This window comes from Paroedura picta, chromosome 4, assembly GCF_049243985.1.
Source record: "Paroedura picta isolate Pp20150507F chromosome 4, Ppicta_v3.0, whole genome shotgun sequence".
In the NCBI taxonomy this organism is placed as follows: Eukaryota; Metazoa; Chordata; class Lepidosauria; order Squamata; family Gekkonidae; genus Paroedura; species Paroedura picta.
In genome coordinates, this window is record NC_135372.1 from 8,504,895 (window position 1) to 8,532,749 (window position 27,855).

Genomic DNA, 27,855 nt, shown 5'->3' on the forward strand with positions numbered 1-27,855 from the left:
TGTGGGAGACAATCAGAGTAGGGGGGGGGGGATCTTGCCTGGTCCATCATTAGAGAGCCTTTCCACCCCACCCCCCCTCCAGCCCACCCATCCCCACCCCACCCTGGTCCTTCTGCTGGGTGGACACTTAGAGCAATTACTTCTCCGGAGAGTGACTGTCAATCATTCTTAAAGGGGGAGGCCACCAATTAATAACCTCGTCTTAATCCCGTGGACTCATTTCCAATCTGCAAGGCTCGTAGACATCTGCATCTGATTCTAAATAAAGAATCTCTCGGGCTTGGAGCAAACTTGGGCCCGTGAGGAATAAGGGCGACTGCTTAGAAGTTTGGCAGCCAAGTCGCAAGGTTGGAACCGTGGAACTGCCTGTTGGCCTTCTGAGGAGAGCCCGGCACAGAGTTAAATACTCCTCTGCCTGGGACCAGTTGGGTCTGTGCAGGTAACAGAGGTAGATAGATAGATAGATAGATAGATAGATAGATAGATAGATAGATAGATAGATAGATAGATAGATAGATAGATAGATAGATAGATAGATAGATAGATAGACAGACAGACAGACAGACAGACAGACAGACAGACAGACAGACAGACAGACAGAGACTTCTTGCATTGATGAATTGTTTCTCCACTGCCGATCCAAGCGACATTTATTACCAAGCAGGTAACAGAGGTCTTTTTTTTTTAATTAAAAAAAATAGACAATGAATTCCTTAGTTGTAGAATTGCTTCTCTGCCAACGATTGTAATGGCTGGATTGTTTTCTTAAGTGAGGAACGGAGCATTTTCTTTCCATGTGATAATTGACTTGTTGCTTCCATGATCTGCTCCTCCATCCACAGTCGAAGTAATTTGAATCTAGGTGACTGAGCAGAGAATTTTCTTTAATTATGTATATCTGGGTAAGTTGTGTAATTGTTATGGTGGTGACTGACCTCTCCACCATGGGCAGAGGACGCATAAATACATCAATCACCCAGCAGGTAATGGAGTTCTTGGGGGGGGGGTCGCGGTTGGAATTGATAACTCGTTTATTTGTTGCAGGTACAGTTGCGTACGGCTATCTACCAAATTGATTTCTCCCAGATTGCATAGGATGGATATGAGGGAAGGGGCTTTTTTCCTAAGAGGTTTGTTGATTTTTGAAAAGGGAAAAATGCATATTGGAAGATAAAATGTGATTCTGAAAGGCCAGAGGTAGCAGTATGTGCTATCAAATTGCTCTTGGGTCCATTATGCACGCTCATCTTACTGCAGTAAACTTTCAATCTTGACTTTGGATTCTAGGCCTGCCTTATGCACCATTCTTTTTCTTCCGGGGTATTTATTCTGCAGCTATAGTTTCGAAAACTCTTTTCTAAATCAGGGTGAGATGTCCCTTTTCTAGGTTACAGTGATCGCTTCTGTCAAGTGGCTGATCCGGAGAAGGCATTGTCCCCGATCGGTCCAATTGTAACCTAGCAAAAATTGCAGCTCTCAAGAAGATATTCTTTTTCCATAAGTACAACTGACAGCTTTTTCCAACTGTACAACTGACAGCTCTGTACTTTCCCCCAGGTTCTTGTCTCTCCTCTTCCCTCAGATTATTACAGATCTTGGGGAATCTACTAACGGCTCAGTTGATTCTGAAGCACCCATCCTAGACCAGGTGGCAAAACAATTTGAGGAAATCAAAAGTGTATTTAGGATTTATTTTTTTAAAAAAAGAAATCAAATCCCCCGGGAGATTGCTTGTCTTTGTGTTACCTTTTCTTCCAATCTCTCGTCTGAAGCCTTTAAAACCCAAAAGAAATGTTAAAACTCCCAAGGCGATTGTGGAGTTTAGTATCCAAAGGGACAACGTAGCTGGGAGAAGCAGTCCGGAAAGAAATTGAATTGATAAACCGGCTGTTTGTGTGGAATGAATTCAGTGAACCCCCTTGGTGCTCTGAAAAGATTGAGTGAGTATTTTGGACAATGTTGCTCTCTTACTTAAGCACCGTGGCTTTGATCTGAGCAATGGGGTTGGGAGGCACTTCTGAACAAACAGGGGTTGGCTTGGACAAGTTTTTGCAGGGCTTTAACTTCTAACTGGGGAGCCGTTCTGGAGAGCTAGAATGTGGATGCAGAATCCGCCTGGTTCACAGAGGGGGAATGCAAAAGAATGCAACAGACACTTTTACAGAGATGGGGAGGGGGGGGAGAGAGGCTGAATAACAGAAGCATGAATCCTGGCACTCTTTTCAAGCAAGCAAAATCATTGAGGTGTGAGTTCCCATGCTCCACGCTCAGAGGTAGCCCAATCATGATGCAAGCTTAACGGCAGACGTTGGGTACTGTTAAAAGTAGCCTTCTGAGAAAGACACACCTCTGACTTATGGGGGGAGGCATAAAACAGCCCAGGCTGGCTTGACCTGTAGTCAGACCTCAGAAGCTAAGCAGGGGTGGACCTGGTCAGGGTATGTCCATTTTAAACAGGGCCTATTGCTGGATTATGCCCACACAAATTAGTGACAGAAGGTTGCCGTTTGCATTATGGTTAGGAATTATCAGTTTTATTAGAATCATAGAATCATAGAGTTGGAAGGGGCCACAAAGGCCATCTAGTTCAACCCCCTGCTCAACGCAGGATCAGCCCTAAGCACCCCAAAGCATCCAAGAAAAGTGTGTATCCAACCTTTGCTTGAAGACTGCCAGTGAGGGGGAGCTCACCACCTCCTTAGGCAGCCTATTCCACTGCTGAACTACTCTGACTGTGAAATTTTTTTTTCCTGATATCTAGCCTATATATTATGGGCATCATATGTGAGATTTTTATCTTGCCTATTTGCCTAGGAGCTCATGAGCATTTCATTTGCACACCAACTATATGAGGTAGGTGATAATGAGAGAGAGAGAGAGAGAGAGAGAGAGAGAAAGAAATAGACAGACAGATATACACACAGACAGAGACAAAGAAAGAGAGAGACAGAGAGAGAGAAGGAAGGAAGGAAGGAAGGGAAGAGAGAGAGAGAGAAGAGAGAAGTTGGCTTAAGATCATTCTATGAGCTTCATGGCCAAAGTGATTTTTGAATACAGGTCCCTTTGTACATAATCTGACAACTCCATCACACTGGCTCTCTGTCTCATAAACTACAAGACCTCTGTTGGACTTGGCTAGAACTCACGAAAGGTTATGCAAACCCAGCACTATGTCACTATGTCACCTACCCTCGACCTATCCTGCCTTGCAGGACTGTGGGGAGAAGAAAATGGAGGCTAAAATGGAGGAGCAAATTATGGGGGCTTTGGATTCCCATTGGGGAGATAAATGAAGTTAACTGATCCATTAATTAAAATACAGACACTCTTGTATACTTCCAGCACACCTGGTCTCCTATCAAGGGTCATTTTGATTCCCCCCCAACCTGTTATCACACATTACAAACTGTAGAAAGCTTGTTTCTGCCCGCCTCGCTGTTAAAAACACAACAGCGATTGTCTGGGGTGTGATCCCAGACTGGAAAGAAATTCTGGTTTCTGCTGGCCGAATATTCGGCAAGGCGGTTGAAAATTTGACATCAGGCTTCGGGGGTCCTTTTTGCTTTCACTTAGCCTGGTAGCAGTGAGAAGGAGGTTTGAAAACTGGCTTTCGATGGTCATCGTGGTAGGCAATATGGGGCACCCTGTGCAAAAAAAGACAAAAATAGAGCTCAGAAAGTGATGGAGGAGGGACCAGAATCCGAGAAGGAAGGAGGCCCTGGTAAAAACGTCTTTACGTAGCAGGATATTAGGCCAGGATCTAAAAAATTAGTTTAAACATGCCAAGTTTTAGCACTTGCCCAATCAGTGATTATGTTTTCCTTGGAATGGTAGGTCTCCTTCCCCTCCGACAGACACAGAGAGAAAAATGCACACTTGCATCAAAGACTGTGCTTGCAAAACATCTAAAGTTTGAAAAATAGTTTGCTGGGTATATGAAGGAGGAAGAGGGAACAGTGGGGGGAGGGGAGTCTAATTTCATTAGTTAGATCTCAGGAGTCCAGTTGTTCTCTTGAAGGCACGGCTAGAACTACTGGGGATGTTGGCTTGGACTTTGTGCATACAAGACATACGTGCATGCTCACGCTTGGGGAGAACATGACAGGTCACTGAGGTCAAATAAGTGACTTTGATATTTAGGATGGGCCAAAGAAAATCCTCCTTTGTACAATGAATCATTAACTGGTGGAACTCTCAGGGCCTTTCCGCACCCCATAAATTTAGCATCACACTTACCTTATGAAGTCGCTAAATTCCGGGCGTTCTGCATGACATCGCCAACATGCAGCACCTGGGCAGTAACCGGCCGGCTACATCCTCCATTTTAAAGCACCAGTTGGGGAATTGCATAAAGTGGATTCCCCAACCTATTTAGTGCGAGCTAAGGGAGAGCAACCAGCAGGCCACCAGCTACCTCCACCTCCAATGTCCGGCCTTTCACCCTGCCTCCGTCTCCCATCTTCTGGGGGACAGGAAGTGCTTTTTAAAAATTAAGAACAGCCTGGAGCAATGAATAGGCGGACAAGCGTGCAGGCAACGCCAGAAATAACTTTCTCCCAAAGTTGTAACACAAAGCATGCCTCTCTAAAGTGCCCCCCCCAAAAAAAACAAATCAGGAATGAAATTAATTTTTTTTAAGTATGAACACATGTGATTCCATAAGGGGTGGCAATAAAAAAGCACTATGCATCTATGATTAGATGCATAGGCATTTCAATGGAGAAGAATTTAATTTAAAAAGAAAATTAGTGGGCATCGTGGGACCTTTAAAACGTTGAGAAAGGGGATTGGCTGCCTGGCTTGACTGACCAGCAGAAGCGCGTTGCTCTCTTCGCCATTTCCAGCAGCACCTGTGGGGGGGTAAGAAGCGCGAAAATGCAGCAGAGTGGAGCAAGACCGCAAAAAGGTGCAGAGTGGCCGGGATAATATTTAGCTCTCCGCTATTCAGCTGGCATAATGATATTTTTAATGATGTGCGGAAACGCCCTCCACCACAGGACACGGTGATGGTCGCTAGCTTGATAGGGTTGTTAGCTCTGGGTTGGGACTTTAGGGGTGAGTTGGAACGATTTGTGGTGGGGAGGGACCACCATGGAGTCTAATGCCATTTCCTTCAGGGGAACTGACCTCTGTCTCCTGAAGATGAGGGGTAAAACTGGGGGCTCCCCGGGTCCCATCTGGGGACTGGCATTCCTGTGAAATGGCTTTTAAAAGGGGAACAGACCAATTCAGGGAGACGTGATCTGCCAGTTGCTAACAGGTGTGGTGGCTGAATAGAACGTCCATGTTTAGGGCCAACCTAGGGATGCCAGCCTCCAGGTGGGACCTGGGGATCTCCTGAATGACAGCTCCTCTCCAGATTACTTGCTCTGGAGAAAAGGGATGCTTTGGAGGGTGGACTTTATAGCACCGTACCCCAATTGAAGTCCTTGTCCTCCCCAAATCTCCTGAAGTTTCACAGCCTGGAGCTGGCACCCCTATGCCCTCCTTCCCCTGCTGGTGTCCAGCAGCTGGGTATGGGGGCAGCAACAGAAGGGGTTGTTGGCCAATTTGTCCTGCTTCTAGGAACAGCTGGCTAGCTATGCAGGGAATGATGCATGCTGGGTCAGATGGCCCAGCAAGGTTCTGATTTTGTTCTTATGAGAAGTGCCCAAGCAAAAGCTGCAAAGAGATGCCCAGAACAGGACGGAGATGTGTTTTGTGTGTCCTGAATTCCCAGACAAGTCACCATTCTCGTGTTTGCTGCTCGGTGTTGTCCTGTCAAATAATTGTGTGCATTGTTGGAATGGTCTTTGGATTTGGTTGTCTCTGGACAGTGCGATCCTAAGAATACGTCCCTGGGGGAAAGCCCCACTGGGGAGACCCAAACAGGAGTTCTGCACATGTAGGAACCTCCACCTCCAGTGTGCTTCTGCAGCTAGATTTTTCTGTGCACAACTCTAGACGAAACTCTACTTCTAAAGTATGTTGAAAGTGCATAAACCAGCGTATGAGGAGCGGAATGGCTGAGCATCCATAATCAGCCACCATGATGCAGTGGTTAAATGTGGCACGCTCTAATCTGGAGGTCTGGGGTTGATTCCCCCCCTACTTCCCATGAAACGTGCCAGACCAGTGCCAGTTCTTTTCGAACTCTCTCCGCCTCACCTTCCTTACAAGGTTCCTGTGGCGGGGAGAGGAAGGGAAGGCGACAACAAGCTGCTTTGAGACACATGAGATTGCAACATAAAAAAGGAAGGTTCACAATAGAATACCGACAAAAAAACAAGGAACCTGTCCAAGGCAATATTCTTGTACTAACAATATATATTCTATTTTAATACAATTTTTATATACATAAAGAATCAACCATAACGGTTTCTAGACAATTTCCGTGTTCAAAATCTTTTCTTCAGTGGTTGAGTCCTCCAATATAAGATTGTTGTAACAATAGTGAAAGTTAGTCAATGTGGAAAAATCCTACAGTATTTCCTTATATTAGTGTTTTAATAATATCAGTAGGGCATAGGCTCAAATGTATTGGGGAATGTTAGTCAAAGACCATTCCACTAAACACTAATATGACCCAGCAGTCTGACCCAGCAGTCACTTGGGCATAAAATTGGGGTCACTGTGGGTGGGCAGGTAATTGTGAATGTCCTGCATAGTATGTGTGTGTGTGGGGGTGGACTAGATGACCCTGGGGGTGCCTTCCAACTCTATGATTCTAGGATTCTATGACTTCCAGTAGCTGCTCTTTCTCCTTGTCCTTTTTGCCTCCTGCTCATTCAAAAAGCAGTGGCAGCATAGCAAGGAGGCAGATGGAGACACCAAATATCAGCAGTGTCCCCTCCTGAAAGAGTTTTTACACTGCACTTGCCCAAGGCTTTCATACTTCTTAATTTCCCAAGTGCCAGGAAGATCCCAGCAGAGTTCAGTTCCCTTGTGAGGGAATGATGGAGGCCCAGAGACTTACAGCTGCCCTTTGTCATAAGTGATTTCATTTGTAAATGGGCAACCCCTGGTTGAGAAAGCCTGTTGGCCCACGAAGGCCAAGGCCAAGCCATCCCTCTTGCATGACGCAAACAATATCCCTTCAACTCCATCTGCATGAATATCGCACTCTGCAGACTGGTGCTGTCTCCTCCAGTGCAGGAATACAGAACAGAAAGACAGCAGTTTTTGAAACTCACAAAACCTGAAAAACGTCAGCGATGCTTCCCGTCTGAATTTCCTCCTGGATTTTGTGGTTAGGGATTCCCTGATGTTGTCTTCTGAAGTGGAAATTGTGCATTAGAAACCCACCTTTGCTCTGTTTTAAAATGTCCAAATTGTGCATGTTCCAAGCGTGCACAATCTGCAACAACTTATTTATTATTCAGGGCCATTTCGCACGGCTTCAAAGTAGCAGAATGGTTGCTATTTGGAAACGCTACTAATTTGACATAACCCACGACGTCGTAGACAATCTGCAACAATCCTGAAACCAATCAGCAAAAAGCGCTTCGTTGTGGCGCTTTCAGGGGAATCCAGAAAAGTGGATTCACCCTCCGGATAGCGATACACTCCTGCAACCAATCTGCAACAGTAGCGCTAAAGATCTGTGCGTTACCATTGTTGCTGGTTCTTCAAAGTCCCTCCCCCTGGCTCTCTCCTCCAAACTTCCGGCGAAGCGATCGCCATTTTTTTTCTCCGAGCGAGCGGGGATAAACGCACCGGCGAGCCTCTTTCTGTTTAGAGGCTTCCCTGGCTTCAGTCCTTCACCTTTAGTCACTAAGCACAAACAACTGAAAAGCCCATTTGCTGAAATAAAGTCCCTTTATTTTTTACAAATAAATTCAGCCGAAAATCGTGCCCGTGAAGGGGGGGGGGATTTTTTTTTTTATCACTCGAGGCAGCGTGCAAATGATCATACAATCAAACGACAGCTCACATTAGGCAGCTGGATGGGTCTCTCCGTAGCAACGAATCTACCTAGATTCATTGCTATGGGTCGGTTTTTTTTTTTTAAAAACCTTTCTTAAAGGGAAAGGGGCTGTTTGGGAGCATGCTAACGGCTGCCCATTGGCTGCTTGACGGCCAGGGGCGGGACGAGCTTGGCAATAGCGCTTCCTTTCTAGCGATTTCTGCCGAGACCGGAAGCCTGTGGGAAACGCTAAAAAACGCAACTGATTCCACTACAAAGGCAGGTATGCATAACGACGAATTCCACTATTTTAAATGGCGATTTTTCATTCCGCAAACAATTTGCAACAAAGATCCCTGTGCGAAAAGGCCCTCAGTTTATAGTCTGCCATCCTCCTTGGACTCAAGGCAGATGACATAATAGTTCCCCATAAAAACCCCATTAAACCCCCGAAACAATCAAACCATAATCACAAGATGCTAGAAAAGAAGAATCCTCCTGCCGCTCCACAACTGTCTATAAGGGGGCTTGTCAGACAGACCAGCGTAGCCTCAGGGGTCCCATTGAATTCAACAGACCCGGCCTCAAGGGAAGTCCTAGCGGAAGAGCTCCGTTTTACAATGTTCTGCTCCTGCAGTACGTGGCACTCACTCCTCTCATCACTGGGGCACGCAAAGTACAGTCCTGTTCTGGTTATATGAACAATTGTGCCAAGCGGTGTGTGTGTGTGTGTGATATTTGCCCACGTGCAAGAGCACATAGGCCAGCGGTCTCCAACCATCTGGAGTCTGTGGGCACATCTGGAATTTTGACACAGGACTGAGTGCAACCACACAGGGTCTGCCGCAGGAGGTGGAGCCACGAGCACAGAGGAAGTCCAAGTACAGGGGAGAAGAGGGATAATTGAAAATACAATGGGAAAGAGAAGCAGTAAAACCCACCAAGTGACTGATGGCTGCTGCCACGGAAAGAATATTATTTTAATCAGCAAAGTCAGCGTAGAGAGCAGAGGATCTCCCCTTCCTCCACCTGAAGCCAACTGGGTGACCATGGGCCAGTCACAGTTCTCTTAGAGTTCCCCCAGCCCTACCTACCTCACAGGGTGTCTGTTGTGGGGAGAGGTGATTGTAAGCCGCTTTGAGACTGCTTTGGGTAGTGAAAAGTGGGGTATAAAAGAACAGCTTCTTCTTCTTAAATCCTTTGTGGTAAATTAGAAGTTCTAGGGCAGGCTTTCTCAACCAGGGTTTTGTGAAAGCCTGGGATTTCTTGACAGTCCTGGAAGGGTTTCCCGAATGGGTGGGAGCTAATTATTTTTCTATATTAAAAAAGCGTTAAACATTTATTGGATGATATGACCGTATATGGCCATGAACACCTGTTCTCCCCTCCCAAACTGGCCAATGAGAGGCCTGGAGGGGGTGGGAAGGGGAGGGGCTCGAGGTGGGCGTGTCCACAGCTCTGCTTCTCAACCATATTCTGCATGATCGTGCCCCTCCTGGGGTTTCACAAAGCCTGAAGAATGTTTCAGGGATTTCTCACCGATAAAAGAAGGTGAGAAAGGCTATTCTAGGGTGACAACCCCACCTGGTCTTCCAAAAGGACTTGGTGGACACCAAGAAAAGTTTAGGTGGGCATGTGGCCCCCAAAAACACCACCTTGGGAACCCCTGACACGGGCAGGGCAGCAATATGTCTTGATACAGCAACTAAAACTACAAACACGCATTTGGGCACAGAGTTTCATCAATGTACTCACGCATAGGGTTGTGCATGGCGGCGTCCAAATCGGCCAACTCAGACGCGGCTGCGCATAACCCTACTCATGCACATCACTCATTTAGAAGGAGGGAGGTGCAAAAATCCCAAACTGGGGGAAAGCGGGGGCCATTGCCCATGCACAATCCTCTGTACAAGATGTGGACATAAAACTTGGTGCAGTGGTGGGTTCCAACACCTTTGTTCCAATTCTGGACAATGTTCAGGACGAAATTCCAAAAAGGAGAATTTCAGAAGGCAACCCCTAGCTAATGTTCAGGGATCAGGCTTATCCGCTCTGCACACCCCTCCTAACCAGTGCTTGCCACTCACTTTAGTGGGGGAAAGTATACCTCGGTGTTGTGGACAAATGCGTTATTTAGAACCCTCCAGCATTTGCAGTGGCAACAACAAAATGATCGTGATGTCAAAATAAAGGCAGCTTATGATAATTCATGATAATTCATTATTTATTATGATCAATTGGTCTTATAGGCTGCTCCTCTCATACAAAGTCTCGCAGTGGCTTACAACAGTCAAAAAGTCCAGCGATGTAAACAATAAAAACATACATATATAAAAACTGAATGTACATATCCTACTAAACTCAATTCTCAGAGCTGAATGATGGGGATGGGGATGGGGGGGAAGGAGGCTCATATTGTTGTTTCTCTATGCCAGGGGTAGTCAAACTGCGGCCCTCCAGATGTCCATGGACCACAATTCCCAGGAGCCCCTGCCAGCATTCGCTGGCAAATGCTGGCAGGGGCTTCTGGGAATTGTAGTCCATGGACATCTGGAGGGCCGCAGTTTGACTATCCCTGCTCTATACGCTGCATTGTCCTCAACCATACGTTGGGTGGAAGAGCAGCATCTTGCAGGCCTTTTGGAAACCTGGCAGCTCCAAAAGACCCTTGATATCTGCTGGCAACTCATGCCACCACGCTGGAGCCAGGGTCAGAAAGATCCTGACTCTGGTTGAGGCTAAGCACACTTCTTTAGGGTCAGGGACCATGAGCCAAGGTAGAGGGCATATTCAGAGAGGCACTCCCTCAGGTATGCAGACAGATGTTCGGAAGTGTACCTGTGGACTGTGGTTCATGAAAGCTGACAGGGGCATTGTGCTGTCTCAGTGAATTGTTTTTTGTGTGTGTGTTTTGAAATTTGCCTTGAGTTTCAAGGAGGGAGGTGAGCAATGAAGGAAGCGAATGCAATAAACTTGTCAATCTTTGGTGCCAGAAGGCTCTTGTTTCTTTTGGCTCATGCTTATGTGCAAGATGACACCTATGGAAAAATACATTTCACGAGAAGGGGTGGAAAACTTAAAGGGGGTGAAAGAAAGCTTTAGTAAGCACTAAATTATATCTCATTATATGTGGCTCCTTCGCTATAAGTATGAAATGGCGTCTGAAGCACCACAAGCTAAGTTTAGCTATTGTATGACCTTATAATCTATCAAGAGATTCCTTAATAAGTTGAAGTTGGTCCTTAAATATATCTACTGCCACCAACCAGCTAAGGATCCCTGGCCCTAAAGAAGTCCGTCTGGTCTCGACCAGGGCCAGAACATTCTCTGTTCTGGCCCCTACCTGGTGGAACGAGCTCCCAGAGGAGATCAGGGCCCTGACGGAGCTTAAACAGTTCCGCAGGGCCTGCAAAAAGGAGCTCCTCCACCAGGCATTTGGCTGAGACCAGACGTAATCAACAGCGACCAAAGGGCCCCTGCTCCCCCCCCCCCACACCCCCTCAGAATTCAATCAATAAGCCACCCCCCTCAGAATCCCATCAACAAGCCCTGGACCTGTTTGTATTACTATATTATAATACAGTTATATTGTGCTGTTACTTTGGTTACAATTATTAGTTATCAGTTATACATGTTTTACAGACTGTTTTATGTATTGTTCTTTGTTATGATGTAAACCGCTCTGAGCCTCCGGGGAGGGCGGTATAGAAGTATGATAAATAATAATAAATAATAATAATAATAATAATAATAAAAACCGTCCCTTGAAAAAGCTGTAAGGCGAAACGCGCCGGGCCTGTGAAATAAGAATAAAAGAATTACGGAAGAGAGACGACTCTATATAAGTCCAATTTGGATATTTTATTGCCATATTGGTTTCCCAGTGCGTCTGTATTGTTCTATATTTGTTTCTTCACTGGGATCCACCCCTCCCAGTTCATTAATTTTCCTTTGCTATAAGACATACATATGCCTGTTGAACATTGTTCGTGCATAGCACTCCATGCAAAATTCAGAAATCAAAATGATGGAATGGAAAATTCCACCTACTTTAATTCCGCTTTGGAAATATGAAAGCGGGACTCATAACTCCAGGAGTTTGGGGGCAAAACTGGATAAGAAGTTCACAAGAATCCCTCTGAAATCTCTTTAAGACCAATTAATATATTGTTAACGGCTGATCTCCAAGATGCAGAAATTGCCTGAGATTTAACTGTGGACTATTAGTAAGCTGTTAATTTAATCATGGTTAATAACTCCCAGAGTATTCCTACTCCATTCAAATATGTCACATTCGGGATTTCCTCCTTCAAATTATCCTTAGCCCAATTAGACGGTACTTAGAAAAGGATTCTTGTTTTGAAGCGAGAATGATCTTTAAACAAAAAAACAACTAGGCAGGATTCATTAGTCACAGAATCCTTTGGAAATATCTGCTGACTACATTAAATAAGATGATTGTCCATGATAGCGGATCAGACCAATTCAAATTTCATGGGCTGTAACTATGAAGTCCATATGGTAGAATGCATCTGTGTAGCAGAATGCATCAAAACAATTCAAAGCAGCCAACTGCAGGACACTAGATTTCAAAAAATGACTGCCAATTCAAATATCACGTCCAAAATTGCCATCGAGGAAAAGAAGAAAAGAACTGGGAAACTAACTTTAAATGATGAAACATTCAACAGGCATTGCAAAAATCAAGCAAGCAAGCAAAAGCAGGAATCGTGGAAAAGGCGGGGGGGGGGGGATAACAGGGATGGCCTAAAGTAACCCAAGAAGACAATGAATGGTGTTATTCAATAAAATCAGATTAATGGAAATAGGAAACGCCAAGAGAAAGGACAGGGCAAGCAACCAACATTTGAATCAGGCACTCAAACCTCAACAAAACAGATGCCGTGCAAATTATTGTGTGGTGGGAGTAGCATCTCAACAAACACACCACAACAGAATATTGCAAGCCACAGCAGCAAGTAAGCGATTTATGTGCCATTTGCACGCTGCTATCCACAACCTTCCTAGCTTGTTTGAAGGGGATCAAAACTCAAGATAAGCTCCCCTCCTCTAGAAACAGACTACGTGCCTCTATCTTGACACAGTCCAAATGTTTTGGAAGCTGATTCATTCACAATCCGGAGCTTGGATTGTCATCCATTTAGGGATAAGTGGATGCTCCCTATTCTGTAAAAGTACACCTTTTTTGACCAGTTCATTTCTCTGCCCTTCTTTCTTGGCTATGTATATTTATTAATTGTGTCCCCCCTCCCCGATACAATGAATGAAAGGGGTCTAAATATGCCCTTTCTAATTTCCTTTTGCTTTCTTGAATTTTCGTTGGGAGCCATTATTGGAATCATGTCACAACACTGGTTCTCGAGTTTCCTTCTCTTTAATGTGGTGTGGATTCACTCAGTTTTGCTTGGTGACTAGGCTACCATACAGCCCCTGATTCCCTCCTTATAGAGTTGCCAATCTCCTGGTGGCATCTGGGGATCTCCTATTTTTATTCCTGATTTCCAAACAAACAAGATCAGTTCCCCTGGAGAAAACGGCTGCTTTGGAGGGTGGGGTCCATAAAATTCAATTCCATTCAGGTCCCTGAATGCCCCAAATCCTGCCCACTCCCAGCTTCACCCCCAAAATCTCCGAGCATCTCCTAACGCAGAGCTGGCAATCCTACCGTCTTGGAAAAGGCACCATAAATGCATGAAGTTGCACATGACAAGGAAACGTATTGCTTTTAGAGGAATTCTTACTGATTCCTTCAGAAATTCCTCTATGAGCAATAAATTTCCTTTCTGAAAAAAGTCAGAGAGTTTCGTCTGTAAATAATTTTTTAATTGTAATCATATGCAGAGTATATTTCTATAATTAGATCAATGAACATTTGCGTGATAATACCATATAGAATCTGAGTTATCTATGGTATGTTTAAAATTAAAAGGGGTTAGGACCCTAATAAACTGGGACGGAGCCATATTTGAAAGGGTGGTGTATTTTTTTGCAGAATTTCCTCATGATTTCAAAAAAGTGTAGCCATCCCATGAGCTCTTAGGACAGTTTTCACAGAGCAATTCTTTCAGGGCTCTGTCAGCCCTGTCTACCTCACAGGCTATCTGTTGTGGGGAGAGGAAGGAAATGGGGTTTGTAAACTGCTTTGGGACTCCTTCAGGTAGAGTATTAAAAAACCACCAAACCTCTTGGTGAAGTTAATTGGTTCAAGTGGATTGTTGTTAATTTTGATGCTGAGATGAAATTTTGCCCAGCATCAAGAGGTCCCAAATCTTAAAATATTATTTTTAGCGATAATAGTGACCGTCTTCTCTGCCACACTCACCTATCTATGCCATCTAGGCTTGCCAACCCTGGGTTGGGAAACCCTGGGTTGGGGGGACGGGGGGGGGTAGCAAAAGGATGCTCAGGGGAAGGACCTCAGTGGGTTTCCCAAAGACCTCCAGATGGTAACACTAACTAAAAATGCAATACTGAGAGTAAATATAAGGATGCTTTGACACTATTCTCATGCAAGACTCGAGCCCATGGCGAATAGCACATTTCTATTTGGCTTCCCTGTGACTGATAGAAAAACATGAAACAGATTTAACGTCATGTTTTGAGTTTCTGACGCAGCAACCATAGGGGAAATCTTTAAGATATGCAAGAAAAAATGGAAGTAATCATCGAACTGCAAAATCTAACGGACATGGAAACATGAGCAGTAAGTATCCAGGAGGCAAGGCATGGGGTGCATGCTTCCCTAATGCACCATACTCTGTATGGTAGGGTTGCAGGTAGCAGGCATAACTCTCCAGTATTCCAGTATGATATCTCCGTTACTTTTCGGTCAGTTCCAAAAATTTAAAAAGCAAGCGTTTTGTCTCGTCAGGATCATTAATTCAACATAACATTAATTTGACATTAAAACAAAATTTAAATTTAAAAAATACAGTTTTAATGTTTGATGTTTTCACATACATCTTATGTGGCAATCTGATTCTCGCAACTTTCCCCCAGCACATTTATGCTCTTTAGATCAGATTTATTAATGTGGTCAGAAACCAGCAAAAAAAGGTAGTCAACCTGTGGTTCTCCAGATGTCCATGGACTACAATTCCCATTAGCCCCTATCAGCAAACGCTGGCAGGGGCTCATGGGAATTGTAGTCCATGGACATCTGGAGGACCACAGGCTGACTACCCCTGCATTAGATCATTAACATAAGATAGATAAAAAGGACAATGGTGATAAGATAAAACAATACACTAAAACATCAAAAATATCCATTTTGTTTGAACAAGGCTTTCTGTTTCCTAGATGCTAAAAACCACCATTTTGCAACTTCATTAGAGACTGCCTTTCTCCTGTTATCCAGTAAAAATCCTAACAGATGACCCCCTGCATATTTCAGATAGAGATCTAAGGGCTTAAAGCGAGATAGGGTGGGCATAATCCATTAATTTCTTTCCACTCTTTAGACTGCTCCTCTTCTACTCTCTATGCGACCAGGGATGATAGTCTATTGAAAGCATTATTTCTATGCGTATCACCTTTAATGAAACAGCATGACTGTTCTATTGTATTGTATTGATATCATTGTATCGATTCATTGTGGCTAAGTATTAGATATTTGTGCCATCCTTAACAACTACGCCTATATTTACTCGCAGTATTGCATTTTTAATTAGTGTGGCTGATACTTTCCCTCTTAAGTTTTTTCTAACCACCCCACCCCATCCCCAGGCTGTTGCTGGATATTTCCTGATATTACGATTTCTCTCCAGGATACAGAGATCACCTGGAGAAAATGGCTGCTTTGGCACGTGAAATCTGTAGCACTATGCCCCTCTGAAGACCCTCCCCTTCCAAAGCTCCGCCCTCCTCAGGTTCCACCAATAAATATCCAGCTACTTCCCAATCTAGAGCTGGCAACCCCAGCTATAGGTAATTTATAGCCAGGGCCCCCATAAACGGGCCAGGACCCCCATAAATGGGAGCTTGATAGATGTTGAGTGGTAAGACCCATGGTATGGGTATACAGCATCCAGAAAAGCTAGTAGAGTGCCAATGTACACAGCATGGTGTTGCTGGCCGCCGAATGCATATAAGCCAAAAACAAAAACGATGCAAGCACAGACTCTGGCTGCCCTATTAAACTAAGATGACAGCTCAATTCTAGATGGGAAAGGCAAGAAGATGGTCCCCAATCTTAGTGATCCAGTAGGATGGGGAGAGATGCAGGAGGCGGGCAGAGAGAAAGGAGAGAAGGAAGAGGCAGGAAACAGGAAGTGGTCTTTCAGTCTAGCCTTAAAGGGACAGCCCCAGAGAGATCAGAAAGGGCATGCACAGGACACAACCTCCGGCAGAGCTGACCCAGCTATTTCCCTGCCCCCTGCCAGGAACTGCCACGCGAGGGAGAGAGAGGAAGCGGAGGGTCGCAGAAAGGCAGATGTCCAATACCAGGATGATCCTGGGATTGAAACAGGATCACGGCTCTGAGCTGGCCGGTGGCCAACGTCTAGCACGCTCAGCAAAGCCAGCCCCGGAAGCGGCAGCTGAATTTAGAGCCATCGATGCTTCTGGTGGGCTTTGCCGGCAACTGGTGGCAGTACAGCTGCAGATCTCCAGGGGGCAGCTTGATGCCACTCCGTATTTTTGCACCGAGGGTACAATTGTTAGGGTCCAATGAAGACGCCAGCACAAACGATGTGCAGGTTTCACCGATTCCTCGTCTGGATTTGGAATTTCAAGCGGTATTCCTACCGTGACAGACTTTTGGACATTACAGTGTTGTGTCGGTGCTTTTAAAGCATTGGATCAACTTTTTCCACATTGTCTAAACCTGGGGTAGTCAAACTGCAGCCTGCCAGATGTCCATGGACTACAACTCCCATGAGCCCCTGCCAGCGTTTGCTAGCAGGGGCTCGTGGGAATTGTAGTCCATGGACGTCTGGAGGGCCACAGTTTGACTACTCCTTATATAGAGGGACCCCCTCCATTCACTTATTCTCTCCAGCTTGGTTCATGTGTAGTTAAGATTGCTCTAATCTATTCCTTTTTCAGTATGTTTGTCTGGGTTCCCTTCTTCTTTTCTCCTTGTTTCTTTAGAGAAAGTTGACCGGGAACTCCTAATCCACATTGCTGCTCGTATTGTCGTTCCAGATCTGACTGTATGAGACATTGACCGCTTGTAGCTGTAACCCCAGTGATCTAGAAGAGAAAGGAGAGATGACTAGCCAGATTTGATTCATATTAATCGTTATTAATTATTATAGCCTTCCTGGTTCTTAGGACATCCCATGATTAAGAGTTTTGACAGTGAATTACAACCCCCTCGTGTGGAATACCAAATTGTACCAGTCCCCCCATCCAAGAAATGGGCTGCTAGGGAAGTTGACCCCTTTGACATTATACCCCACTGAGGTCTTTCTTCTCCGCAAACCCCACCTTCACCTCACCTGAGTTTCCTTCGGCCCCTTTGCAAAGAACCTCATTATGGCAGCAAGCAAGTCACGTTGCATTTTGCAGAAATACCCAGGGGGGGCTATGTTTTCATTCTTCTCTCTGTCTCTCTCCTAACGGTTTTATTTAAAGGTTTCTATTAGATCCCTACAGATAAAAAAAAAAAAACAATTGTGAGTCCCTGCCCCCTCCGTCTAATCCCGATCAAGCATTGCAGGAAGATTTCAGAGTCCCGGGATAAAAGGCTTAAGGGAAGAATGTTCTGAGGTTTGAAAATGCTTATCAGGGCCGGTCTTCACGTCATCAGCCCGGGAAGGGACAGCCATACATGCACATGTACACCGTCCGGCCCGTTTCATCACTACGGGGCAGAGTCTTGACCGGCATGTTCTAATTTCCCCGACTCATGTGGGAGGGTGTTGGGCCAGTCTTCCTCTGACAAGCCTACCTCACAGGGTGGTTGTGAAAAGGGGGAAGCATATGGGTCAATGGCAACACTTACATACTTGATGCAAAACAAATCAGTATCCGATTTTAATCGAGAGTGGAGTCCAATATTAGACTGTATTTATACGATGAGAGGGAAGGAAATGATGGATTTATAGGAGGTAAATGTGAATGATGGGAATATGATCTTGACGTGGGGGCACTCTGTTTGTTCTGCAGGGCCTGCCAGACAGAGCTCTTCCGTCGGGGCTATGGTTGAGGCCAGCCGATTAACAAGAAGAATTCCAATTAAATCTCGGGCCTTCCTCTCACCCCCGCTGCCCTCTGTTTCCCCTGATTCTTCCTTATTCTAACATCTGGTGGGCCAGTGTGATGAATCCCTATCAGTAAAGGCTAGTGCAATAGTGATCAACTGCAGTTAACTGTATAATTTCAACTCGATTATTGGTTTTATTGTGTCTTGAATTGTGTAAACCGCCCTGAGATGGTATTCTGAGAGGGCAAGTATGTAAATACCTATATAAATCAATAAAAACCAGTTTGGTCTAATGGTTAGGAGTGTGGACTTCTAATCTAGAAAGCCGGGTTCGATTCTGCGCTTCCCCACATGCAACCAGCTGGGTGACCTTGAGCTTGCCACGGCACTGATAAAACTGTTCTGACCGAGCAGGAATATCAGGGCTCTCTCAGCCTCCCCACCCTCACAGGGTGTCTGTTGTGGGGAGAGGAAAGGGAAGGCGACTGTAAGCCGCTTTGAGACTCCTCCTGGTAGAGAAAAGCGGCATAGAAGAACCAACTCTTCTTCTTCTTCAGTAATCTCAGGGCTCTCTCAGCCTCACCCACCCCACAGGGTGTCTGTTGTGGGGAGAGGAAAGGGAAGGCGACTGGAAGCCGCTTTGAGACTCCTTCGGGTAGAGAAAAGAGGCATATAAGAACCAACTCTTCTTCTTCTTCAGTAATATCAGGGCTCTCTCAGCCTCACCCACCTCACAGGGTGTCTGTTGTGGGGAGAGAAAAGGGAAGGTGACTGTAAGCTGCTTTGAGCCTCCTTCGAGTAGAGAAAAGTGGCATCTAAGAACCAACTCTTCTTTTTCTTCTTCTAAAATACAAAGAAAGCATTTATTAACATTTTTAACTGTAGAGCCATTAAACTTTACAACTCTGCAAATGTGTAATTTTATAACTATACAACTGTAGTTCAGTTCTTCTAGGAGAGTTTTAGCAGCTTAATGTAATATATATATTACATTATATAATATAATATATAACATTTTATATATATTATAGTATTATATATGTATATGTATATGTATAGTATAGTATAGTATAGTATAGTATAGTATAGTATAGTATAGTATAGTATATAGTATAGTATAGTCGGGCCTATGTATAATACACTACTATACTATATGATGATTATTACCATATTATAAAAGCACAAATAAATCAAAGGAACAGAGCTGTGGCATGTGATCACACATGCACAAAATTTGGAAAAAAATAGAGCAGGGCTGGGGATTCTAAAATCTGGCTTCCGTTTGTAATTTGGATCTCCGAAATCCAGGGAGAGAGAGAACGGCAGAAGTGCCTGACCATTGCCTTCTCTGATTGACAGACGCCAAGATGTTCCTCAGTAAATGTGAGGGGGACCTGAGTGAGTTGCGGAAGAGCGTGGACAGTGAAGGCACAACGCCGGAGAACCCGGACGAGGAGCAGCCCAAGAAGAAGCACCGCCGTAATCGGACCACGTTCACCACCTATCAGCTGCACGAGCTGGAGCGGGCCTTTGAGAAGTCTCACTACCCGGATGTCTACAGCCGTGAAGAGCTGGCCATGAAAGTCAACTTGCCCGAGGTCAGAGTTCAGGTGAGCACAAGAACCCCGCTGACCTGCAACTGACCCAAGCGGGCTCTTGACCCCTCCAAATTTACACTGGAATAACAACTGTTAAGTGTGTTTTTTAAAAGAAGGGTCAGACCAAAGGTCCCCATGGTGGTGCCCTTGGGCACCATGGCATCTGCCAACACCTTCCCTGGCTCATGTTTTTTGAAAGTGGGTGGGGCCTTCATCCGGCAAGTCTTCTGATTGGTCACTGGATAAGTGCTTGGCTGAATAGATCTTTCAAAATGTTGCTCTGGCAGCACAAGGATATTCCCTGTGTCACTGGAGGTGGCTGGCTTTCCTTCCTGTGGCAGCCATTTTGTGCCATTTTGAGCCCACCACAGGCTCAAAAAGGTTGGGCACCCCTAGGTTAGACACTTGGATTTATCCATTTGGGAAATGCAGTCCATGCCTTTCCAAGGAAGTATAACAACACTAAGGGCCAAGTACATTGCATTCAGGTATACAACAGGCGCTAGATTGGGGGGGGGGGGTTGGAAGAACTTTGTGGATGGCCTCACCCTCCACCCAGGATCTGGAAAAGCTGCAGGCAGCTATTAGGGAACTCACCTGCAGGGGCAGCTCTCATGTGGCTGGGATCTGCAGCCTCTGAGCATCGGAGGGAAGTGGAAGGAGGAGGGGGTGTTCAGGGGTGGCGGACAGAAGGCGATTGGCTGGCTGATGGACAGACAGGCAAGCCAGTTGGAGGAGGATGAGGGGTGGGATAGCCAACCTGAGTGGGTGTTAAGCACTGAGTGGCACTTAAACCATGACACCAGCTTCTCCTCCAAGCCCTTACCAGAAATATTAAGTGGAACAGATAACACAGTTGCAATGACAGCTTAAAAAAAAATCGGTGCATTGAATTATGCCTAGAGATACGCCCATAGCGGAGGGAGCTGGTTCAGCTGTGGGGTTGAATGTGTCTCCACCTTGACTGCCACACATCTAAACAATGGTAGGGTGACCAAGAGTTGTTTAGAAAATTCTTATAGGTTTGGGGCAGAGCCTGCGGAAGAACCTCAGCAGAGTATAATGCCTTTTGCGGAAGAATCTACCTGCAGATGAAAGGGGAAGTGGCCAAATCGGGTAGAGGTTTATGCCAATGAGGGTAAGATGTGAGGGTAAGCCAGAGTCAACCAAACCCACAAAATCAGTGCACTCGACTGGTTGTTACCAAATTATTCTGTCTCTATCTATAGCACCACCTGCTGGACAGCTGTTGACCTGGATGGCCTAAACAGTCAGGCAGCATTCAGGGCCATTCCGCACTAGGATCTATACTGCAAATAGGTTGCGGAACGAAAAAACGCCATTTTAAATAGTGGAATTCATCGTTATGCATACCTACCTTTGTAATGGAATCTAGTTGCGTTTCTATCGTTTCCCACAGGTTTCCCGTCTCGGCAAAAAATGCTAACCAGGAAGCGATATTGCCAAGCTTTGTCCCACCCCTGGCCATCAATCAAACGAGCAGCCAATGGGTGGCCGTTATCATGCTCCCGAAAAGCCCCTTTCCCTTTAAGGCAGGTTAAAAAAAACCACACACACGTTGCAACGGATCTGCGTTGATTCGTTGCAATGGAGAGACCAATCTAGCTAGCAGACTCCCCCCGAGTGATAAAAAATACCCCCCCCCCCCGCACGGATGCGATTTTCGGCCAAATATAAAAGGAAAACTAAAGGGGAAATAAACCAGCAAACGGGGCTGTGTGGTGCTTGGTGCTTGGTGACTTAAAACAGCTCTGGGGAGGGGCTGCAGCCAGGGAAGCCTCACTGGGTAAACGAAGGCTCGCCGGTGCGTTGATCTCCGCTCGCTCCGAGAAAAAGAAGATCAGAGGAGAGAGCCAGGGGGAGGGACTTTGCAGAAACCGCAAAAATGGTAACACAGAGAACTTTCCCACTAGTGTTGCAGATTGGTTGCAAGAGTGTAGCGCTTTCTGGAGGGTGAATCCACTTTTTGGGATTTCCCTGAAAGCGCTACAACGAAGCGCTTTTTGCGGATCGGTTTCAGGAGTGTGGCAGATTGTCAACGACGTTGTGCATAACTGCAAATTAGTAGCGATTTCAATTTGCCACACTCCTGCTACAAAGAATCTGTGCGGAATGGCCCTCTGTATTTCTCTGTTGCTGACGAAGAGCTAGTTTTTTGTACCCTGCTTTTTCCTATCTCAAAGGAGTCTCAAAGCTTTATACAATTGCCTTCCCTTCTTCTTTCCACAAGAGACACCCTGTATGGTAGTTGGGGCTTAGAGAGCTCAGAGAAAAATGTGAGTGGCCCAAGGTCGTCCAACTGACTGCATGTGGAGGAGTGGGGAATCAAACCTGGTTCTCCAGATTAGAGGCTGCTGCTCTTAACCACTAAACTGGCTCTTAAGGGCCAAGATCCAAGCTCAGATTGAGTCTCTTGCTCCCTTGAGCAAGTGAGATGACAATAAAGACCATGGTTCTCTGAGCTTTTGATAAGGCATTTTCTCTAACATAACTAACTCATCTTGTGCCCACCTGCTTGGGATAGGATTTCCTGTATTCCATTATTCCGTTGTCTTGTAACTTCTATCTCGTATTGAGGCAGGTACCTTGAGGACTACATTTCCCAGGGTGCTCATTCATAAAACACTGCATAAAAAGAAACAAGATGCAGTCACGTGTATGACCGTATTCCAATTTATTTATCAATGAGGTAATGTGGGCATGTATGTGTGGGAATCGCGAAGGTGGGAACTGGCAACCTGTGGACACGCACAGTAACCGGTACAAAATTCAAATATGAAAAATAGAGAAATCCATCAGTGTACTAGTTCCTCTCTGGAAAAAAGCCTGCAGAAGTCCAAAATCCAGGGATGAGAACCAGGGCTGATTCTGCACTTACATTGTTTTTGCCATTGTGGATCCTACTGAATCCAGATTGATTTGAACCCAAGCCTTTCTCTATCTCCCCCCCCCCCAATTGAAACAGAAACTGTCCTGCTCTTGATTGGGGAAGTTCAGAGCGGGGAAGTAAGCCAAGCACATCAGGAGTCTCTTTCTTTTCTTCAAGGGGGGGAGGATTGGAGACAGCAGAGGAGGGGGAATAAATCCAAGAAGCAAATCTCTGCTGAAAGGAGTTAGGGCTTCTGGAGCGCAGTCACTTTAAGACAAGCCTTGCAACTGGGAACCAGGGAGTCTTTGAACTGATGCCCCGGCCAATCAGGGAAGACTGCTTTGCTACGAGGCAGGAGAAATCGGTTAATTCACACAAAGCAGTAATCTGCACACATACTGGTGGCGATTTTTCAAATATCGAGGCTTATATCCACTTCTGGATAGCATGGGGGAAAGGTAGGGTCACTCCGGATCAATCATGCATGTTGCAGAGGGAAAATTTAAAGTGCCCAAAATCAAAATGGAAATCAAATTCAGTATAGATGGGAGGGATTTATTTGAGCTGGAAGTGGGTAAAAAGCCCCGTGCAGACTACACCCAGATGAGAATATTTGGGTGTTTTTAAACAGAGTTTCTTATGCAGGACTAAGCCGAAAATGGCATTCAGACTGGATCTTTCCTCCAGTGCAAGGAGTACCATCTCCTCAAAACCCATCCCTTATCCGCTCCTCGGGAGAGAGGGAACCCTAAGAACAGAACTGGAGGGCATTCCAAAATTCCATGGAAGGAGGCAGCAACAAAGGTGCACTTCATGGCTAGAAAACATTCACAGAAGATTGGGTCCAAATAAGGTTGCCAGCTGCCAGCTCCAGATTGTGAAACACTTGGAGATTTGGGAGGTAAAGCCTGGGGAGGGTGGGGTTTGTGAGGGGAGGAACTTCAATGGGGAACTTCCAAAGATCCATTTTCTCCAGGTGAACAGATCCCTATCACCTGGAGATCGGTTAGAACCTTAGGATAGCGGTCCCCAACCTTTCTCAGGTCAGGGATCGCCTCCGGGGTGAGGGGAGAGCTGACGGCCCGGGTGCTGCGAAAACGCGCACACGCAGTTGCCGCACGTGCACGTTTTCACCACCAGGGGGCGGTAACGCACATGCACGGCAACTGCACGCATGCGCGTTTGTGTCACCAGCGTGCCGGTGGCTGCGCCTACCTCTTCTCTTCCTTCTTGCTGCGGGCGGGGGGAGGCAGGCGCAGCTGCCGGCGGCCCGGTACCGTGGCCTTTGCAGCCCGGCACTGGGCTACGGACCGGGGGTTGATGACCCCTGCCTTAGGAGATCTCTCCACCACCACCTCAGGCAGCCATTCTTAGATATTTTACCCTTGAGAAACCCCTGAAGGCTTCAAGAACCCCCGGAAGTGATGGGATCATGCAGAATGTGGTTGGGAAGCACAGCTGTGGACACGCCCACCCAGGGCCCCTCCCCTTCCCACCCCCTCCAGGCCCCTCATTGGCTATTTTGAGGGGGAGGGGGATTGACATGACCATAGATCAGGGGTAGTCCAACTGCAGCCCTCCAGATGTCCATGGACTACAATTCCCAGAAGCCCCTGCCAGCAAATGCTGGCAGGGGCTTCTGGGAATTGTAGTCCATGGACATCTGGAGGACTGCAGTTTGACTACCCCTGCCATAGATGATCCTATCACTTAATAAATGTTTAACAAATTATAAAAATACATTAAAAATTAATTAACATCTACTCATGTGGCCATCAGGAAGCCCCAGGGATTCATGAAACCCTGACCTGGGAGTTAGTAATCCTCGATCCAAGCTATTAATAGAGACTCCAGCTTAATTAAATTCAGAGTATAAGGGTGGCCTATGTGATCTTGAGTAGACTGCATTTCCTAGTTGATGACAAAACCCTCCATGTGCAAGGGTTACTCAATGCCAGATTTCCAGTTTGTGAAGAATGAACTCCCTTGACTGATGGTTAGGAGGGGACGAGGCTTAGAAGGGGCAGCTGGTGTGGAAGTGCTCAACGGCTGCCTCTGTCATTACAGGTCTGGTTCCAAAACCGGAGGGCCAAGTGGCGACGGCAGGAGAAAATGGAGGCCAACTCAATGAAGCTTCACGACACGCCCATGCTGTCCTTCAACAGGCCTCCCATGGCAACTAATGTCGGACCCATCGGCAACTCCCTCCCGCTGGACCCGTGGCTGACGTCACCCATCTCCAGTGCCACCACGGTGCACAGCATCCCGGGATTCATGGGCCCCACCCAAGGCCTGCAGCCCACCTATGCTGGCCACTCATTCCTCAACAGCCCACCCGCCATGCCCCAGAGCATGCAACCTATGGCTCCCACACCGTATCAGTGTGCCACACCCTTTATGGATAAGTACCCCTTGGAGGACGTTGATCAAAGGAGTTCCAGCATCGCTTCCTTGCGCATGAAAGCCAAGGAACACATTCAGACCATTGACAAAACTTGGCACCCGATTTGACAGAGGGTTGGCGTGTCAACGGCGTACACGTGAGTGGGTAGTTCTCCCTAGTAGGTGTCTTGGGACCGAAGGAACACCCCTCCGCCGCTTCTTATCGTGGCCCTTGCAAAGGGCTACCATGCAACGTTTCACGGGCCAGAAGCTCATCTTTAAATTTACTTGAAGGCCCATCGAGGTAGGTTGACACAAGCCCACAGGCAGCTCTGCTCTTCTGTGCTCGGACCCCTTCCTGAACAGCTACCTTCATTCCACGGCGTTACTAAGCCACCAGCCCGCACGGGGGCCCATAAGGAAGTTGCGTGGGAGAAGTTCTGCTAGCGGAATGACTCCTCCGAGCAGGTTCCGCAAGGAGCTGCAAGAACTCCGTCCTCGTGACAAAACCGTCTTCCTTCTCAGAGTGAAGAATACCGTTCGCTTAACCAGAGCCGTGATGAAAAGGGAAAGGACTCTGACAAAATGGAACCGGGAGCCATCCTCCGCCACGGTGTTTAAAGTGGCTAGTCCTCATGAAGGGCAGATACAATACCAGCACTGTAGAAGAAAATGTGGGGCTACTAGGAAGGGAACAGCTGGCCCCAGCCCTCATAAAGCCTTCTGACCAAACCAGACTCAACCCGGACAACCAAGAGGGTTGTAGGTTTTTGCTGACCAAAGGCAGCATCGAACAGACCTCATAGTGGATCCCCGTCTACATTGCCATTTCCCTTTTGACCCTGTCTTGTGCGTCCCCTTCCCCTTCCCCTGGGTTGATGTTCCTTTCCAGGGCCTTGTCTCCTATGGGCCATTTGGAGTATGATTTTTATACTGCAGAGTTTACCAAACAGAATTGATGAAAAAGGTTTAATTTCTCCATTTTCTCTCGTACCCTAAAGTGCTGTGGGGCAAGCATCTTGATTCCTCCCCCCCCCCCATGCACACGAAATACTCAAGAGCCAAAAATGGCAGAAACAATCCAGCCAAAATGAAACACATTGATTCCAACTGGCATCAAAGTCAACTGGCCCATTAAGTTACTGGGAGGGGGAGGGGGGCTCTAGTAGGCTCGTGAAAGATACTAGATTTTTGAGACCCTGGAGAGGGTGGAGTTTCAGAAGGATGTGACATCATTCCAGGGTGACACTTTAGGAATATCCCCTGATTTCTATGGTACAGACCAGAGAGACTAGGAAAATTCCTAGAACATCACTGTCAACACCACTTTCCCCCTGGTCTTACCATTCCTCGATTTCGGCCATAGCTGGTGGGTTACCAGGTGTCAGCATGCAAGCGGAAGGATCACGGTGGACACTGCCAGCTGGAAGGGAGGCTGAGGGGTAGCCCCAGACTGACACTTTTCCAACCTTTTGACTGTGAAGGAGCCCCGGAAATAATTTTTCAGGCTTTGAGGTGCCCCGGAGGTGGTGTCACCTAGCCATGCCTTCCTGCCATGCCCCCAGACGTGACATATCACCAAAAGTGACATGATTGCCCACGTTAACAGGCAGGCTGGAGGAAGACAGGGCAGAGAGAAAGGAAGCGGTTCAAAGCAGGAGCAAAGCAGGCACGCAGGCTCCCTCCCAGGCATGGCAACCATGAGAGAACTCTCTAGTGGTCAGGAGGGAATGTGGCCAGTTCCATAGCTTGTGGCTGAGTCCATTAAGGCAGGAGGGGAAAGGCCGTGGACCCCCTCTGGAGCTCCCGTGAACCCCTGGGGGTCCACGGACCCCTTCTCTGGCTCATCCTTGGAGGCCAGGTTGCTACTGGCATATGCTCCAAAAGGACGGGAAATGGGCACTCTATCCATGTTCTGTGGCATTCTGTTTCCACATGAGCTCAAAGGTCGTTTGGAGCCATTTCATCTGTGGCAAGGCTCCAGGGTTAAGATATTGATTTTTTTTACATAGAAAGTGCAAGGGCCTCGAGTAGCACATTTGTGGCAGGACAGCTCTGTGTGAACCATCAGCATGATAGGGATCAGGGGGACATCCCGGGGACCTCCAAAAGGCAGTGGGAGGCCTTCCTTAAATTGTACTGTTGAGAAACCCTTGAAACATTCTTCAGGAAGCCCCAGAAGTGGCGCAGTGGTGCAGAATGTGGCTGGGAAGCAGAGCTGTGGACACGCCCACTCAGAGGCCCCTCCCCTCCCCACCCCCTCCAGATCCACCATTGGCCATGGGGGGGGGAGGTCAATATAACCATTAATTTAACAAATGTAAAAATATATATATTTAAAAATCAACTCCCACCCATTTGGGAAACCCTTCCAGTGTTGCCAAGAAAACCCAGGGTTTCTCAAAACCTAATTGGAGAAACGTGGTATAGGCCAGGGGTAGTCAACCTGTGATCCTCCAGATGTCCATGGACTACAATTCCCATGAGCCCCTGCCAGCGGCAGGGGCTCATGGGAATTGTAGTCCATGGACATCTGGAGGACCACAGGTTGACTACCGCTGGTCTAGGCAATCCGGGTCTGGTTACCCCGATTCTCAGTCTTTGCTTACGGCTATAAGGAGCTGCGTGCAGAGTAGACTCACAGTCCCTGCGCGAATCCTGGGATGCAAAGTTCCCCCCAACTGGGAGAAAACAACAAGAGCCCCAGCCCCCTTCTGCCATCTTGCCTCCCGCTGGAGTCCCCATTGCCCTTTGTTCCTTTCTTTCTCTCTTCCCTCCCGCCTCCCCGGCCCAGCTGGGACTCCGCACTTTGTCTTGTGCATCTCCGGGTGTGTGTCAGACCCGATTCCTTATTGCACGCATGGCTTCCCCCTTGGACAAAAGGCCCCGGCTAAATCCCCTTTCTCCCAGGCCCCGGCTTGCCCTGGGAGAC

General features: G+C 46.7%; 1 protein-coding gene across 2 annotated transcripts; it reads left to right on the plus strand.

The window, feature by feature from the left end:
- Positions 1-241: 241 nt before the first annotated feature.
- Positions 242-25,873, plus strand: LOC143834847 (retinal homeobox protein Rx1). 2 transcript variants are annotated; one of them, XM_077331702.1, is made up of 3 exons: positions 242-664; positions 19,413-19,663; positions 24,609-25,873. In XM_077331702.1, exons 1-3 carry the CDS (start codon positions 616-618, stop codon positions 25,050-25,052), a joined length of 744 nt encoding a protein of 247 aa, XP_077187817.1. In that variant the 5' UTR covers positions 242-615; the 3' UTR covers positions 25,053-25,873. The 2 variants fall into 2 exon arrangements, with proteins under 2 accessions (XP_077187817.1, XP_077187818.1); XM_077331703.1 differs by having other exon boundaries at positions 19,413-19,651.
- Positions 25,874-27,855: the final 1,982 nt, after the last annotated feature.